This window comes from Phyllostomus hastatus, unplaced genomic scaffold, assembly GCF_019186645.2.
Source record: "Phyllostomus hastatus isolate PE091 unplaced genomic scaffold, TTU_PhHast_1.1 phas_contig_152, whole genome shotgun sequence".
Taxonomy (NCBI): domain Eukaryota; kingdom Metazoa; phylum Chordata; class Mammalia; order Chiroptera; family Phyllostomidae; genus Phyllostomus; species Phyllostomus hastatus.
In genome coordinates this window covers 10646448-10664097 of record NW_025333622.1, presented here as the reverse complement: position 1 = coordinate 10664097, position 17650 = coordinate 10646448, and the positions used below count along the sequence as shown (strand labels likewise).

Here is a 17650-nt window from a genome sequence, read left to right as displayed (position 1 = left end):
GAATCACCATGCAGCTTTAACAAAGAACCGCCACTCAGCTTTGGCAGAGTGGCAACCCCTCTCCTTGCAGTCACTGAGGGGAGAGAAGCACTCGGTTTTGGCTGAGTGGGGACTCCCAGGACCCTGGGGGAGAGAGAGGACCACGTGGCTGGAGCAGTAAAGAGAGAACCTCGTGCCTTTGCCAGAGTGGGGACTCCCGCAGCTTTAGAAGGGGGAACCACCACCTGGCTTTAGCAGAGATCCCAGCGACACAGCTGAGGGTGCCAGGAACCCAGGGAGGTTTCCCAGTCAAGATGGATTACTGGGAAGAACCGGGGGCTGCCTGAGCCAAGGACTTCTATTTCCTTTCCTGAGATACGGTACTCTGGCCTGGGCAAGGGGGGAAGGAAGGACTGTGTCTGTTTGTGGGTGTTTTAAGAGACTTTAGGATTTTGATGAAAACATTAGGTCACTATGTTAAGTTTATATAGCATTAAATAAACATTTCCTTTCCTTTTCATGAATCTCTGGCATTGAGAGACATCTTTCCTATAGACGGCGGACATAATGGACCTGGGGGTTTCTTTCAGTAATAGTATATCGTCCCAGGCCCCCCTTGTTTGTTCTGTAACAGTAGGAAACCACACTAGAAGCCCTATGTCCCAGTTCTGGCCCCTGCTCCATCCCTTACAGGCTGTACCTCAGTGACGAAGTCTGTAAAATGGACACAATAATGTGCATGCCCTGTCTATTAGCATTGTTGGGAGGCCCACATGAAATCGCATGTGAAAATAATTAGAAAAGAATCTTTATTAAGCTAGAGAGATAGAAAGAGCAATTATTCACCCACGTTAGAGTGTGATTTCATTAGCCGTTAAGGTCCTATCACTTTCCTTATTCCTCCAGCATGCACAGCATTGATCGGGTTCTCAGTTTGTGGCATCTCTCTGACCATCGGAAGGAAGAATTTACTTTGGGGACTCAAATGATGAGAAGGAAAAGTTTCAAGTGTGCAGAAGGAATGGAGAAGGAAGTCTGGGGACACAACGAGGCATCTCTACACCAGGCAAGCACCTGGTGGCAGGTAGTGCAGCCACAGGGAACAGGGAACATGCAAAGTGGAAAGCTTGTATTTCACACCCTCTCACTTGCTCTTCCACCTTCTCTCCTCCTTTCAACGGCCCCAGGATCCCCAGTGTCCTCCAGCCACTGAGCCCTGCCTACCACCCACCCCACCCCTGAGATGTATCCTTCCTTTTTCTTGCTTGATGCACCATCTCCCATCTAAATCTCCATCCCCTGCCTATACCTAATTTCAGTCAAGTACCTATGAAAAGATACCTGACTCAAATATTTTTTTAAAGATTTGAATGGCTGATACCTGACTCAAATGTTTTTTTAAAGATTTGATAGTGTGAAATGTCTTTTCCTAGATGCTTAGAATTGAAAGATTCAGTCCACCAATGTTTTTCTGGGAAGAAGCTACTGGCATTCCAGATGGGACATGTCTCTGCTACAGCGGCTGTCTTATGGGATGCAGGACTTGCAGCATCCCTGACCCTGTCCACAAAATGCCAGGAGTGCCCCCCCTCATGCTGACTGCTGAAGAAGTACTGTCTCCCACAAGTCTAAATACCCTCTGAATAAAGGGCATCGTTTCCTTTGAGAATGAATGGTGTCTCTCACAAGGTTTCGGAGTGGCTGGAAATGGTCACCTGGACACTTCTTTCCTCCACGCTGCTCCTCTCTGCTCTTCCTAACATGACAGCCGCACCATCAGTCACCACCAGCTCCTCTCTGCCCCTCACTCCCACGCCCAATGCAGGAGAAATCTCAGCAGAATTTCCCAAGGATCTCAAGTGTTCTATCTCCATGGTCTCCACCCAGTCCCAGCCCTGTCACCTCACCACTGATCTACTCCGAGGGCCTCCTGGACTCTCTTTCAACCTAAAATCTATTCTCTATCCAGTAACCAGAATAATCCTTTAACAGATGAAACCCATCATGTTACTACCTTGCCTAAAATTCTTAAAGGGCTTCCATTGGCATTTAGAATTAAATCCAAACGCCACCCACCCCCAGTCTGACATGAGCTGCTCTCTCTCTGCTTCTTCAGACTTATTCCTGGTTGCTCTCCTCCTCGCCACTCAAAGTCCCACGGTGGCTTTCTTGCAGGCTCTTCAACATGTTACCATCTTTCTGCCTCAGAGCCTTTGCACATGCTACTTCTTTCAGATCTCCTCTTCCCCTCTTTATCGCATTGTAGGTCTTTTTAATCTTTCAGGTTTCAAGTTCAATGTCACTTCCTCATGAACACACTACATGATCTTCCCATCCTTACCCAAGTTGTCATTATGAATCATACTACTTCATTTGTTTCCTTTACCATACTTATTATTATTATTGTTTTTAGATTATTTATTGTCTGTTTCTCAATAGACTCTAAGCTCTACAATAAGTTATCTTAATCTACACTTTAAATGCAGCACACACCTCAGCATCTTGCATGTAGTAGGTTGTCAATAAACATTTATTGAATGAATTAATGCACAAATCAGTGTTTGAACAGTTTCAGTCAATATCGCATCAGGCAGTGCTGGCACATTGCTGAGTAGGTCTGAACACTACAGAGTCCTTCGATTGAGTCAAAATTTGTCCCTTGTAAATTCTGGGGCATAATTCTACCTTGCGGAGCAATACTAAACTACGCCCCTCCTGTCTCCAGGTATCTTGGTCTTCCCTGAATTTCACAACCACAGTTCACTGACAGCTTGTAAGAGACAGTTTCTGGGGCTTTTGCCATCTCAGCCTTTGAGGGTCTACAGATTCAGTGCACTTAACATGTGGTTCTGATAAGTAAACAAAACACTTTAGGAGTTCTCTGGCCAAGGAATAACAGGACTGTTCTCTCCCACGATCAGAGAGTAGCATAAATTATGAACACGCCTCACATTGAGTTAACTCTTTAAATAGAAATAGCATAACAGTAGCATGAAAGAATAAAAAGAACAAGAGACTTTGAGTAAAAAGTGACATGGGTTCAAGTTCAAGCTCTATCACTTATGATCTGTAAGCCAGGGCAGTCACTTAACCTTTCTGAAGTTTCTCTATCCGCCCATCCACCCATCATTTAAGGAGCCCTTGGTCTTGGCCAAGTCTTGATCTGTAAAATACATATGAGAATAAACCTCGCATTGTCAAAATAAGCCAATCGAATAAGCTTTGAAACAACATGCAACACTTTACACTTCATGCTGTCGGTTCCTGAAGTGACTTTCTGGGGCGGAGGGGGCGCTTCCACTGACATCCACAGCTCAGGACAGAACCCAGAGAACCCGTGAAGTTGGATAAGGATAAAATATTTTAGCATTTCCTTTCATTACGAATACAGGCCACAGTAGTATTGACGGAATCTGTGACTCTGCCATCAGAAGAAATATTCTCATATCATTTTATAGTTGTTTCAGATATCTCAAAATACTGTTTATGCTGTCTCTATTTTGAAATTATGGTAGTTACTGCTCCCAGATCTTGCTATATAATGTATTGATATACACTAGATCTCAAATGGAAAAAAATATTTTGACATATCTGTGTATCAATATAATTGGTTCATTTTGCGATTCTCTGTTTTTATTTTATGCACTTAAAGCCATTATCCTGAGAAGGGTTCTACAGCCTTCCCCAGGGGCCCACAGCACCAGGGTTCTGTGCGGGGAGGAGCCCCTCTTTCAGGGGGTGTGGAGACCTGCTACACACAGGAAGCTGGTACTAAAACTACCGGCTCCCCAGGTGACCTACCCCATCCTGCTGCCTCAGAGAAGCCAGGGTCAGCACGTGAAACCCAATTGTAAAGTACAGTCCTTCATAGAGACATAGGCCTCAGGAAAACGCCAGTGAGCAGTAAGTTAGGGACAGCTGGTACGTTAGAGAATTTGCTTCTCAGCAGACTCTTCCAAGACCAGGCTGAGGGCACGGGGCAATGACCTGGCACCCAACCTCCACGGTGAGGGACGACAGGGAGACCCCCTTCCCTCTAGGCTACCTGGCCTTGTTCTGGCCATAAACACAGCTCTGGTGTCATGGAAGCTCTTGTCTCACTGAGCTATAACCACCCTCTTCTCCACCTAGAAAGAAGCTGAAGGACAGTTTCTTTCCAGTTTGACAAACGTTTATGGAGGTCCCACTATGTGCTACACAGCCTTATGGATGCCTGGGAATCCAAGGTGACAGGGACCCAGCCATGCCCCTCAGGCACACCCACCCCAAACAGCGTGGAGCTGAACCCCGCACACAGCCTGGCACTCCTCCACGTGTGGTAGACACTCCGCCGAGTTCCAGGGTAGATCCCCAATTCTGGACTCATTGCCGACTGCCTGCCTAGTGACTCTTTCTGGTTGTCTCAAAGGCATCTAAAAAGCAACAAAAATTAAACTTGTCTTCTAGTAGTTGGTCACCAATACCTCTCAATTCTACATCTTGAAAAGCTATCCCCTCTCTCCACCCTCACCGCTGCCACCCCAGCTCAGCTCTTCTGCACCCCCGGACCACTGCGATCCACGGAGCCTGTCCGTTTCTCCCACATTTGTCTCCACCACTCCCAGCACGGCCACGGTGCTTCTCACCAGGACTTCTCCAAGAGCCTCCTGCAGGCTTCCCTGCTTCCCCTGGGGCCAGTCTCTCATCCATTCCCCACAGAGCAGCCATTATTTGGGAATTCCAATCCAATCATTTCACTTCTCTTCAAAGACTCTTAGACACTTTAAGAAAAAAATATAATCTCCTTTCAGCAGCCTGCAAGGCATATAGGATGGGGCTGCTGCTTCCTTGGCAACCTCCTCCTCTAACACTCTCCCCTTCCTATCTCTCTGCACTCAACCACACTAACCTTTTGTTCTTCACACTGGCCAAGTCGTTCCCTCCTTTTAACCCTCGAACTTGCTCTCCTGTCTGCTGGGAGTGTTCACTTCCCAGCTCCGGAGATGTCCATAACTATCCATTCCCATGGTGTCCTGGTCTCTTCCTAGTGTCAACTCAACCTCCATAAAGGAAACTGTCCCCAATGCCTGTTTAGTTCCTTCACAGCCCCGATCTCAGCCTGTGCCTCAGTATCCTCATCTGTAAAATGGAAGCAAGGATATTACCCACTTCAGAAGGTTGTGGTAAGGATTAGATGGGTTAATATTGGAAAAGCACTACACTTGGTACACAGTAAGTGCCCTCTAAGTGCTAGCTATCACTTTCATATAAAAATAACTTCTTTATTTATTTGCTACATGTTTATTGTCTACTCTCTTCACCACTGAGAGAAATATTTTCCCACAATGCTTGGCACATCATAGGAATTGAAGAAATTATTTGTCTGTAACAATGGCTGCCCTTCTACTCGGTTGCTTTGCTGGCAATCTTGCCTCATGCGTCCTGCCTTCTGAGTAATCTTCCTAGAGCACGATCAGACCGTGTCTGCTTACAGCCCTGCCAGTGTCCTTCATCAGCCACAGTGATGTTGTTACGCCCTGCTCAGCACAGTCCTGGAAGTTCCTTTGAGGTGCCCCTGGGACAGGCTTGGGTGGGGTGGGGCGAAGTGGTAAGGTTCTGGGAACCTCCCTGCTTCACCCACGTCCCAGCTGGGTGGCACTGGCCTCACCCAGAGCAGCACGTCAGTGATGACTTACCGATCTTTTTCTCATATCGAGCTTCTGGTTAAGATTTATTTTAAAGGCCAGGTTTGGAAAGTCTGACAATGACTGACCATCAGGATAAAATCCAACCACCTTTGCCTGTCTCATTAAGCCCTTCGCCATCTGGACCTGCACACTCATTTCTGGACACTCCCCAGCCAGGCGAGCTACCTGCAGTTCACAAGCTTATTCAACATCCACTGTGTGCAAGCTGTTCCCTGTCTCCAGAACTCCCTTCCTTGCCTTCTCCCCTTGGCTTGAAGACACAGCTCAGCATCACCCCTGTGAAGCCTCCCAGATCCTCCCAGGCTGAGTGTGATGCTCCTTCTCGGGACTTCCACAGCATTTTTTTTCTTACATCTTATGCATTGTGAAGGCTTGTTTCGCTCTCATGCAGAACAGCAGGGGCGGCAGAGTGCCACTCGTGGGCCACACCTGGCACACCTGTTTTTTTCTGAAAGGCCAACCACAAGGGAAGAATTTTATATTTTTAAACTTTTGAAAAAAAAAACAAAGGAAGAATATTTCACTCGTGAAAATTAAATGAAATTCAGATTTCAGTGTCTAAAGGTTTATGGGAACATCGCCCATGGTTGCTCCCTCCCTATAGTGACGGAGTCTTTGTAAAGAGACTGGACGAGGCCTGCAGACCCTAGCACATCGAGGACCTGAGGTGTGCAGACGAAGCTGCTGACCTCGGCCCAAAAGCACTGGCCCGCAGTGGGGTGAGGGCTGTAGGGGTCAAATTCCTGTCACAGCTTCTCCACGGAGAACACTATGTGTAACTACTGAGTAGACAAACTGATGTAAAAATCAACTATTGAAACTGTGAAACATAAGTCACAATTTCTGACAGTATAAAAATTTTAATAACATAAAACTATTAGTATAAAACTATTTGGTTTTGAGACAGTATAAAACTTAGCATTTTCATCAAGACAGAAAATTAAAATAAGAAATACTATGAGCACAATTTTTGATTTAAAAAAACCTTGCCACTCCCATGGCCCCTGACCCCACAGACAGGTGAGACACATGATGACCATGAACTCTTCCCCAGCAGACACTGAGTCTCGCGCAGTGGGCCTCAGTCTGCACCGGGTGTGTGCCGCCACAGGCTCGGGGAAGGTGAGGGTCATCAGGAAGCCCACAGGGAGAGAGAGATGGACTCGTGTTCTGTGGTCAACATGGTGGTCACCGTGTAGACTTCCATCACTCATCCTAAAAGAATCTTCCCTCTGTGCCTCCCACGGTATCACATGATTGTCCCCCCTTCTTCTGACTGGACCAGAGGTCAGTATCTGCACCAAGAACAACAAATTGCTGCTCTGAACTAGGGCTCTAAGCTGGTGTCGAGAGGTGAGTTGGACACAATTCTCTCTCCTGGTGAATTGAATTAACATAGAAAGTTGTTGCCAGTGGTTGGCCAAAGCAGAAGGGCAAGTGCTAAGGAGAAGTAGAGTGGGGACCAAGGTAGGCTGAGGCACGTTTGTTCAGGTGAAGGGTTGAGGTGTGGAAGTCTGAAGAAGCACAGGCCATTTGGTAGCAGGACTGAGGGAAGCAGCCATGCCAATCGGGTTGACAGTAGAACCTTAGAGTGAGCATCTATCACTTGCTGCTGCTAAGCTCCTTCAGGCTGCCTTGAGTCCAGAACCTCCTCCCAATTCCATCTCAAGGAGCCCCATCCTATTACTGTTAATAATCAAAATGGTGATGATAGTAAATACATACACAGCATTTACTATGGGTCAAGCAGTGTTCATTCTAGACATATTAACTCATTAATCCAGATAATAAGCCTATGAAACAAATAGGATGCCTATTTATAGTGAAAAAACCAAAGCACAGAGAGGTTAAATAATTTACCCAAAGTGACTCAACTGGTTAAGTGGCAGCTCTGGTCCTAGCTGACCTGGCTCCAGAGTCTGTCTGTACCCACTACACAGTACTGTTGTATTCCTAGATTCCCATGTAATTCCATGGGTTTCTGCCCACTAAGTCTCCCACCCCTTTATCTGAGCTTGCTTAAGTGGATCTTTGTTCATGCAGCCAACTGTGCCTAAGTAACATAGAAATTGGCATTAGAATTGATGCTGCAAAGAGTAGACCCTCCGAGAGAATTTTAGTGTGTGGAACTGGTTCTGGTGTGCAGCAGAACAGAAGACTCTAGAGTGTCCCCCAGTCCTGGAATGAAATGCAAAGAGACTTGCAGGCAAGAATGAAGGAGCTAATTAAACTATGACCTGGAGGTTCTTGAGACTCAGACTACAAGCTCAAAAATGGAAAGGCTTTAGCAGGTTTTCTAGGTATTCCCTTTGAGCAATTAGAAGAGAATAAGGACTATAGAGTAGTTGTGGACCCTGAAAAAAAGGATACATACTAAGAAAGGCTCTCAATGGCTTAACTGGTCTCAAGTTTTAGAAACAAAGTCTAACAGCCATTTCTGCACAGGGGCCTCTCACACAAACTACACTTCAGAGAGAAGCCTGCACTGAACTGCCCACCTGCACTGTGCTTCTGCCACCTGAGCCAGCCCTTACAATGGAGCCCCTGGAGTCCTGTGTCTACGAATAATAGGACTGAGGCTCTCCCCATCCAGTCAGAGCAGGACAGCTATATCCCCATCAGCTTCTTCACCATCGGAATGGCTCCATTCTGACCAGTCAGGACAGTGTCTTTTGGACCAATCAAACTGGGAGGATTTGGAGTCCTCATTTGTATAAGGACATACCAAGCAGTACAGGAGGTGGGAACTTCTATGTACTGTATTTTGCCACATATAATGCGTACTTTTTGCCCAAAATTTTTAGAGGAAAAAAAGAATGTGCATTATTCATGGGTATAATGAAAACATACCATGGGTGTGATAATGGGTATCCTGTGTATAATGTGCACAAAACATGGGTATGCATTGTACATGGCAAAATACAGTAAGTCGGCTCGCCCGTGGCACCAGAAGTGCACTTTCCCTTGCCACCGAAGACTGAAGACTGTGTTCCCATGACCGGAGCTGAACCACTAAAGATGTCTCATTGGAGCAGAGTTGTCTAGTCGAAGAGGGGCCTCGCTCCAGGCCCTAAGAGCTGCGCTGTTTTACAGCTGTGGTGGATCACAACTGAGCTGTTTGCGCTGCTGAGTTAAGTTTCCTTCCTCACTGCTCCCTACCCAAATTGGTAATTCCTTTTGGTGATGAACTGACACCAACAACCATCAGTTGATATAGCGAAATGAGTTGGTTACTTTGTCCTACGCAAAACTGCCATAGAAAAAAAGGACACGTTTTTATCCCAGGTTCCTCAGCTGGGACACAAGGAAAACTGTGTCACCCTCCAGCAGTGGCTCCCAAACCCGACCGTGCGCTAGAAGCTTCTGGAGGTCTCGCTGAAGCTCAGACTAACAGTGCACACTCAGTTTCTGATTTCGTAAGTCTGATGTGAGGCCCAGGAATTTGCATTTCTAGCAAGTTCCCAGGTGATGCTGATGCGCTGGCCGGAGACTGCACTTACTCTGAGGGCTTCACTGCCCTGCAGCGTAAAGCCCTTTCCCCTTGTCTCAGAAAGGCAGGGTCATGTGCAGTATTAAATGTTACCATAGAAGTTCCAGTCCTGCTGGGTTTTCTGCGGTCAGAGTTGACCTCCAGATTGGAGACCAGAGCCTGGCTAGTCCAGTGAACGGGGATTTCTGGGAAGAGCCAGAAGAGTGGAGGCCACCAGGCAGCGTGCAACTGGGAAGAAAAGGCCTGACACATCGGTCATTAAGAAAACACAAAGGTGAAGGGGAATGAGGGGCCAGATGAGGGAAAGTGTTGCAACTAAGTACAGAAGTCACTTCCAACATGATCCTCCAAGACCCTTAGTTTATTAATTCAACAGATATTTCTCAAGCTCCCACTACATACCAGGTACTACGTGCTAGGTACACTGGGGACTACATCTTACCTGTGGCTGCTTATAAACAAAAGAGTGCCTGTGATCCAGACTCAGGCCGAGATCTCTGGGTTTAGTTGATGAACTACCTTGTGTCCTGGAACGAAGACTGGGAGCAGTCCCTGGAGGCTCTGTAGGTCTCTCTCAGGTCATTTATGGGTTGCCCAAAAAGTCCACCATGTTTTTTCCGAACAATGGCTCCAGTAGTGCTTAGTTGTCTTCAACTTCATTTGAAAAAATTTGTTAGCTTGTACTGTGACAGCTGTCATATCAGCATACATTTTTAAAAAAACATCAAAATTGGTGAATTTTTGTGTAGCCATTTTAACATTGCAGAAGGAAGAAGATGCACAACATTTTTGGTGTATTATGCTTTATTATTTCAAGAAAGGTAAAAACTCAACTGAAACGCAAAAAAAAAAAGATTTGTGCAGTGTATGAGAAGGTGCTGTGACTGATCAAACATGTCAGAAGTGGTTTGCAAAGTTTGTTGGTACTATTGACCAAAGTTTTGGCCAAATAATTCTTTGCTGTGGGGCTGTCTCATGCACTGGAAGATGTTTAGCAGCACCCCTGGCCTCTACCCTCTTGAAGCCAATAGCGGGAGATAGCCTACATACTCAAAACATCCAAATCAATAAAGTTATTGGTGAAAATTAAAAAATGTGTCTTTTATTTTATGGGAAAAACGTAACGGACTTTTTGGCCAACCCAATATAAACCTGAATAGAAAGGATGCCAACGCTCCCTACAAGTTGGCAGCTTAGGAACTGCAACACTCCCAGAGTGTGAACTTCAGGTGGTCAAACCACAGAAGCAGAAACTCAGTTCCCAGTCAAGGATTCTCTGTTCTGTCTTATGTCTGCAAACAGCTAATCTTACTCATTTCAGAGAGAACTGACACCAGAACTCAATATCAGTGGTACTGGGCTGTCCATGACAGTGATGAAGAGTTCAGGTCCTCCAGCCAGCCCACCCAGATTCAAAAACCTCTGCCATTCACCAGCTGTGGAACCTATTAAATCTCTCCAGTCCTCACTTTCTCATCTACAAAATCGTAACTACAGTCCTTGCCTCACTGGATGTCTGTGAGAATCACGCAAAAAGTAGGCATGCAAAGTGCTTAACACAAAGCCTGGCTATGACAGGTACCCAGTGGAGGGTAGTTATGATTGCTTTTTTCCCCTCTAGTGGATTTAGGGTTTTTTAAATCCACCTTTGCGTATCGGATAGATATATACACACGAGGGTAAAAGTCACCATCTAGTCTATAGATTGCAAAGTGGCTAGACAGGATCATAACAGAAACTAAAGGAGGAATAAACATGACAGGAAGACTGTGGATTTTGAGGTCAAGAAGGCTGTGCTGCCAAGTGACCCTGGGGCATCACTTCAGTACACAGTGGCCCCAAGTGTCTTGGGTTCCTGTCTGACGGAGACCATGTGAGCATCCTGTGGTTGTCTGCATGACAGTTAAATTACGTCAGCTCATGTGGAACTATGTGAGTGTGGAAGAAGGGGTTATGCCTTCCCACAAGGGGTAGAATGAACTAGAAGATCCAGTCCTGTTCGCCAACAGGGTAAGAAAACATATCACTCTCAGTATCTACAGAGGGGGTAGCCACCATGTTTAAACCACAAGCAACCTTAGGACCCAACTATGGCAGCCAAACAAATCTGGAACACTCAGACTTCAAAACTCAGGTACAAACACTTTCTACAAATGCACTGGTGTACCAGGAGTAGCTGGAGTTCAGAGAGGGGAGAAGTTAAATTAATTAACTCGTACATAATTTAAATCACTCAGTTTTTAAATATTAACCTAAACAAACAGGTATGTTATCAAATAGAATGAAAAAAATCACATGAACTTTTAAAACACACTTCCAGGAGCACTCTCCAATGTCAACTCCATATTTTAGGGGAGGTGGGCTGTTGCTTTTTCATTGAGGGACTTTCACAGGAAGGTTTGAGAAGCACCAGAGTGGTGGGAAGAAAATACACAAGTAGCGACTGAGAGACCTGGGTTTAAGCTGGAGGGCCTTCACCTGCTGTTCTCTTCTTCTGAGCTTCCTCATCAGGTAAATGGGACTGCCCCTCACAGACTCAGCCTTACACTTGAAGAGGAGCTCAAAAAAATAATATATGGCGAAGTGCTGTGAACATATTTCTTAGGGTTATTAGATATTATTATTATAGGATGGTTATTATTCATTAAGGTCTACAGAAATCAGTGGCCTGGGTGTGTTCACTGACTCGAGCTAACCTGCCAGAGTTGTGAAAGGGATTCAGAGTTGGTGGCAAGGCAGAAACAGTAATGGCCCAGTGTGGAGACGGGTGAGTAGTGCACAGCTGTTGCACAAGCATTCCTCAAATGAATCCTAGCAGGAGAAGCCAAAGAGGAAGACAACCAGCCACGTGTGGTTAGAAGAGAACCAAGAAACGAGAAAACACAAACCAGTCACTCCTGCCACCTTGCTAACCATGGTTGATTGAGGATGGGAAATCAGAGCGAGCCATGTAGTAGGAGGAGAGGAAGCAGGCACGCAAATCCAGCTTGTGCCTCGCTGCCTGTGGCTGACTGTTCAAATGACTGTTCTGAAGGAATCACTGTTGGAACCTATTGAGGCTCCCTCCAGAATGTTTCAAGTCCGCCTCCTGTTTTAGGCACCTATAATTCAGCACGCCTCTTCCAAAACATTCAAACCTGAAAACGCAGAACAAATGCCATTCAAATGGCAACACTGTTCTGAGTGACAAGCGGAGGCACACGGATCCCATGACCCCATTAAATGGGGTTGCAACTTGCCATTGTCCTTTCATTGGCAAAATCAGTGGCATCCAGCACAGAGCATTGCTCACACTAGCAGGCATCAAACAAATGTTTGTTGAATGAAGTATCTTATCTGCTTATTTACTAGGTTAGAAAATTGTCAGCTTTTTCATCAAAACTACCACCTTTTTTTTTAACTCAAACCCCTCTTGAAATTCAATTCTATTAAGGCTCTTTAGTGCATAGTAGCAGCAAGAAATTTACTTAAATGAGGGAATTAAAGAAAAGCAAAACTCCACGCTCCCACCTGTACAGCCATGACACACTATTGTTTGAACCAGAGTATATTATTTAACTTGGATGACAGGCTCAGGGGGTAGAGACCTTGTCTTTCAGAACACAGAGCTCTGAGCACAGTGGGAGTTCTCAACAAATAACAGCAGCAAAAGATGCTGCGGAGGGACCTCTTTTAATCATCTTTTCCAATTCCTGATTTTTGGCAGCATGTGTTCATCCCTTGCCTGATTTCCAAGGGGCAGCTCCCCCAAAGATGATGAACTACCCCTCCCCCTCCTCATCCCAGCACAAGTCTGAACACCTGATCCTGCCAAAACCTGGATTCTGAGTGCATTCAAGATGCCTGCTGGGTTTGGAAGGGAACTAAGTCCTCCAGGACCCAATGGGTGGAGAGAGGCAGTCAAGAGAAATGTTTTGGCTCCACACATCTACACAGCTGTCAGATGGCAAAGCTTGGACTTCCCGTTCTCGCCTGCTGGGGGCCTCCGAGCTGTCTTGTGTTAACCCCGGAGACCAAGTATGCCTAAAGCTCAACAGAAAGTAATATTTGGGGGTAGTTTCAAGTCTTTCAACAGAGGAGTAGAAGGCAATTTTTGCCCAACTTGAAATATAAGATTATAAAGATCTAATAAAGACCGATATTAAATATTAAGTTATATGTGTATAGCAAGATAAGTCCTTAATGGTACATTATGTGTCATTCATGCTTTTAGAAAATTATACCACTAATTAAATGAAAGCATTGTATGTGTGTCTCAGCACACAACTGATAGGCAAGGAGGAAGAAGTAAATGACCATTCTAAGGAGCGTTGCAAAGGTCCTCAGGTTTCTTTCTTCCTGAATAATGGGGCTAATATTTGGCAAGATGGGCTTTGCAGAGAAAGGGGTGGGGATGGGAGTGTCTTTTATATGCATACTAATATACCTTGGAGCCAACGCTCCCCTGTATGCTTACAGGACAATTGCACCAACACATTTTCCAAGTGGAGACTTCTCCCCTGCCTCTCTGACACATTCTATACCAAAACAATGGCAACACCTGTAGCCATTAATTTCTGCTCTTTGATTTCTGTCCAGTTATAAAGGAGGCACTCAGCAGGCTCCCCTCTCAGGAGCCATATGTGGAGTTGATGTGCCAGCAGCCTTGGAAGGAAAACAGGCTCTGAGAAGTGCACAATGGCTCCATAATCCCCATCAACTGCACCCTCTTGAACCGCTGCTTTATTTTCCAGTCAAAGAAATGCCAGTTTCAAGAGTCTCACTGTGGCTGCCCTGGGAACCCAAGGGAAGGCTGTGCTGTTTGCTGGATTGGGTATAACAGAAGGGTGGTGCCTCTGAACCCCACGATTTAGTCAGGTAACCTGGAGCCCAGAAACTGCCTTTAGCACCCCACACTTTCTCTTGCTCTCCCCTTCCAGGGTGAGGCTTCTACCCACAAAGGCGCCTCTGCCTTCCCAGCCTCTCCCTCCACCTGGAGACCACAGTTCACCCTCAGCAGAATCACAGCCCCGCCCCCTTGCACTGTGTCACGCCCAGGGTTCTGTTCTGCGAAACGGGAGCCTCTTTTCCAGGCCAGCTCTGCCCCGTGTTCACCAGGTTACCAACTCTTCAGACCGTATCAGATACGTTACCGTGGTGGGGGACACAAAGCCTGGGGTGTGGCAGCAAGTCCTTTAGGTTCAGTGGCTTCTCTGCTGAGGGCTCTACGTTTGGTAACCATGTTGAGGAAAGGGGTCAAAGCCACAGGTCGGCCAAAACCACACTTGGGTTAGCGATTAGGGAAGGGAGGGGTGAGGTTGCAAGGGGAGGCTCAGCCCCAAACAAGCGTCTACATTTGGGCAGAGAATGATGGCACACTGGGATGCAGTCACTAGAGTTTTGACCCTAACTCCTACCCTCTCCACCTCCCTGTTTACACTGCCTTTGGGAACCCCTGGCCCTGCTTTAGACTCTCCGAGGCCTCGTAGACGGTGTTAAAACGACCATCGTGCAGCAACCGGGCTGTGAATCCCGGACCTGGTAATGCCAACCCGGTCTTCCTTCAGCTCTGCCTCGGCGGCGGCTCCCCAGTGGGAGCGCTCCAGGCAGCGTCTGGGGCAGGACTTACGCAGTTTTGCTGGTTGGGCTCGAAGTCCCACTTGCAGCTCTTGGCGCGCTCCTGGATCTCACTCATCCTGAAGAGGCAGAGTGCCGTGGTGGCGGGAGAGCGCTTCTGCTGACCCTCCCCGGTGGCCGCGCTGAACACGCCCGCCCAGAGGTCCAGGGCCTCCACCAGGCTGGAGGAGAGGAGCAGGCGGCGGCCGTGGGGGTGCCCGTGGCCGCAGTCGAGGGCCGCCTGGCCCTGGAACTGCACCTCGGCGCTCTGCGCGATGCGGGCCATGCTGGGCCAGCCCGTGGCATCGCCGCTCGTGTAGTTGTAGGGATAGTAGGGGAAGTAGACGCTGGCGTTCCAGAGAAAGGCGTCCACGAAGTGCAGGCTACGCGCGCCCCCTTCGCTTAGCCTGAGGCGGCCCAGCTCCTCGGTGGCCAGGCTGCGGCGCCCCTCTGTGTGCTTGATCGCAATGGCAGTATCGTGGTCCGACGCTGCCGGGTTGCAGCGGCTCGCCGTCTCGGTCTCTGGCAGCACGTAGGTGGCGGCCACAGCTAGGTACCAACGTTTCCCCTCGCCCGCGCGGTACACCACGCCGGCCGTCGAGCCCTGCGGATGACAGGACACCACCTCCGTGGCGTTGCTCAGGAAGCTGAGGCTCAGGTTGCCCAGCGGCCGCACCTCGCAGGCGCCTCGGTCGAAGGTCCAGCCGGTGAGCAGCAGCCCCCCGAGGCCGGTCGCCCCCTCGCGGTAGGGCAGCAGCAGCTTGCTGAAGCTGCTCCCGGGCCGGGGCCGCGCCGGGGGCGCCAGGGAGATGGGCTCCGTGCAGTTGCCCGCTTGGTCCCGGTACAGACGTGAGAGGCTGTGCTCCAGGCTGTAGTCCAACTGGTCCAGGCAGCTGCCGCTCGCCACGAACACTCCGTCCTCCCGGCTCACCGCAATGGCTCCGATGGCTTGCTCGGACCGCCACACGCGCTCGTCCGCGCCCTGACCGGGCGCTGCTAGAGCCAGCAGATAGGCGAGCAGGGGCAACGGCGCGGCAGGACGCGGGGGGCGCGGTGGTGCCTTCCTTCGGGAGACCTCCATGGGGATGGGGGGGTGCCCCCCGGGCAGGGCGCGAGGTGACGACGGCGGCTCAGGCGCGCGGCGACGGAGACGCGGGCGGCGGCGGCTCCAGCGCGCGCTCGGGCTCCCGCGGCCGCCCCATCCCCGCTGCTCGCCTGGGAAGGAGAGCAGGGAGGGCTGGTGCGCGGCGGGCTCGCTCCGGCAGCCTGAGCAGCGGCGGCGGCGGCGGCGGTGGCGGTGGCGGTGGCAGTGGCAAGCCCTGCGCGCTCCGGCGCTGCTTCCTCCTCGCCCTCCTTCTCGGAGAGTTCCTCTGTGCAGCGCTGGCGCTCGCGGGGAGGCGCGGAGTGGGAGGGGGGAGAGCGAAGCAGGCGGGAGGGCTGGAGAGGTTGGGTGCGTTAGTGCGTTTCACTTTCCCATTGTGAAAGTGGGATGCAACTGGCCCCCTTCCTCATCTTCTTCCTCCTCCGCCTCCTGCCAGCCCGCCCTCCCTCCACGCCCATCTCCCCTCCCCTCTTGATTCGGTGAGATAGGGAGGAGGGAGGGCTCATAATTTGGGTTACTATGTAGGTGGCCTCTTTCATCTATTCAAAACAAAGCTGAGCTGCCTGCCGCTGCCGCCACGGCCGCCACCCTCGCCCCTTGGCTCGCTCGGGGCTCCCAGGGCGCGCTAACAGTGCACAGAGCCGGCTCCGGCGCGCGTCCGCCCGCGGGGTCGCTCCAACGCTTGGGTTTTGTTTACGAGAGCAGCGGGCTGGGAGGGATACGCAGGGCACTGGGAGCAAGGACACCGGGTGCCGGGGGATTGCCGCTGAGGTCCCGGGCTGGGGCCACAGGGAGGCTGCCAGGCGACTGACAAGTGTAGAGCGGCGGGAGGGAAGCCCCGGGCGGCGCGCAGGAGACGTGGACGAGCGGCAGGCTCAGGGGACCCAGGTGCCCCAGTCACTGAGGGGGCGGAGGGGGTGGGAGGTGGATTTCCCGGGTCCGGGGAGTGAGGTGGGAGAAAGGCAGGCGCCAGGACTCTGGTTGTGGACAATCCCCGGAGCTGGAGCTCCCATATTTGAAAGGGTTCTCTAATCTCCCTTAGCAACGGAGTCCCAGGCTCTCATCTCTAACACTTTGAAAGTTCTACTCACCATCTGACCTTAACGCTCATGCCTAACATTTATTGAACACTTACTGTGTATTGGGCGCTGTTCTAAATTCGTTACATGGATTAAGACTCATTTAATACCCATAACAACCCTATTAATTAGTGACTGTTATCCTCACTTAGTAGTGAGGAGAAGGATCACGGGGAGCTTGTGGAGCTCGCCCGGGGTCCTGCTGCTCGGCGAACAGCAGAGTGCAGATTTCAAAGCCATATCTGGCTCCGGAACCACTTACATTTCTGTTCTAGCCAAGTGCCACCTGTGGCCGTTACAATAATACCCAGAGATCATTTTCAGCAGGTGTGACTGAAAAGTTCCCCAAATGCCTAGGCTTCTAATCCTAGAACAGGTATCCTTATTTCCCTAGACACCTGCCCTCTCTCTCATCCTTTCCCACTTCTTTCCTTTGAACCCTCTGAGGTCTCACCAACTGTCATAGGGAGCAAACAGCAGCTGGTTACCCCCAAAACCACCGATAATTTTTGAAGCCCAGTATACAGGGTGGGGCAAGAGTAGGTGTTTGTGTGGAAGATGACACAATAATTAATAAGTGCAAGACTAAACTGTGTTTCTTGTACTTACAACTGTCAACCTACTACTTTGCTCTACCCTGTATTTCGGTGTCACTGCACACCTGTACGACTACCTCTTCTGGGTGAAGGTACTTGATTTCTCCAAAGGGGGAGTCCCA

At 49.2% G+C, this 17650-nt stretch overlaps 1 protein-coding gene across 1 annotated transcript in view; it reads right to left on the bottom strand.

The window, feature by feature from the left end:
- Window positions 1-16124, bottom strand: part of PLXNC1 (plexin C1) — a 154366-nt gene extending 138242 nt beyond the window's left edge. Inside the window, exon 1 of the mRNA XM_045830553.1 lies at window positions 14765-16124. Coding sequence (XP_045686509.1) covers window positions 14765-15832 — 1068 coding nt within the window. The 5' untranslated portion in view covers window positions 15833-16124. The remainder of the gene's footprint in view (window positions 1-14764) is intronic.
- Window positions 16125-17650: the final 1526 nt, after the last annotated feature.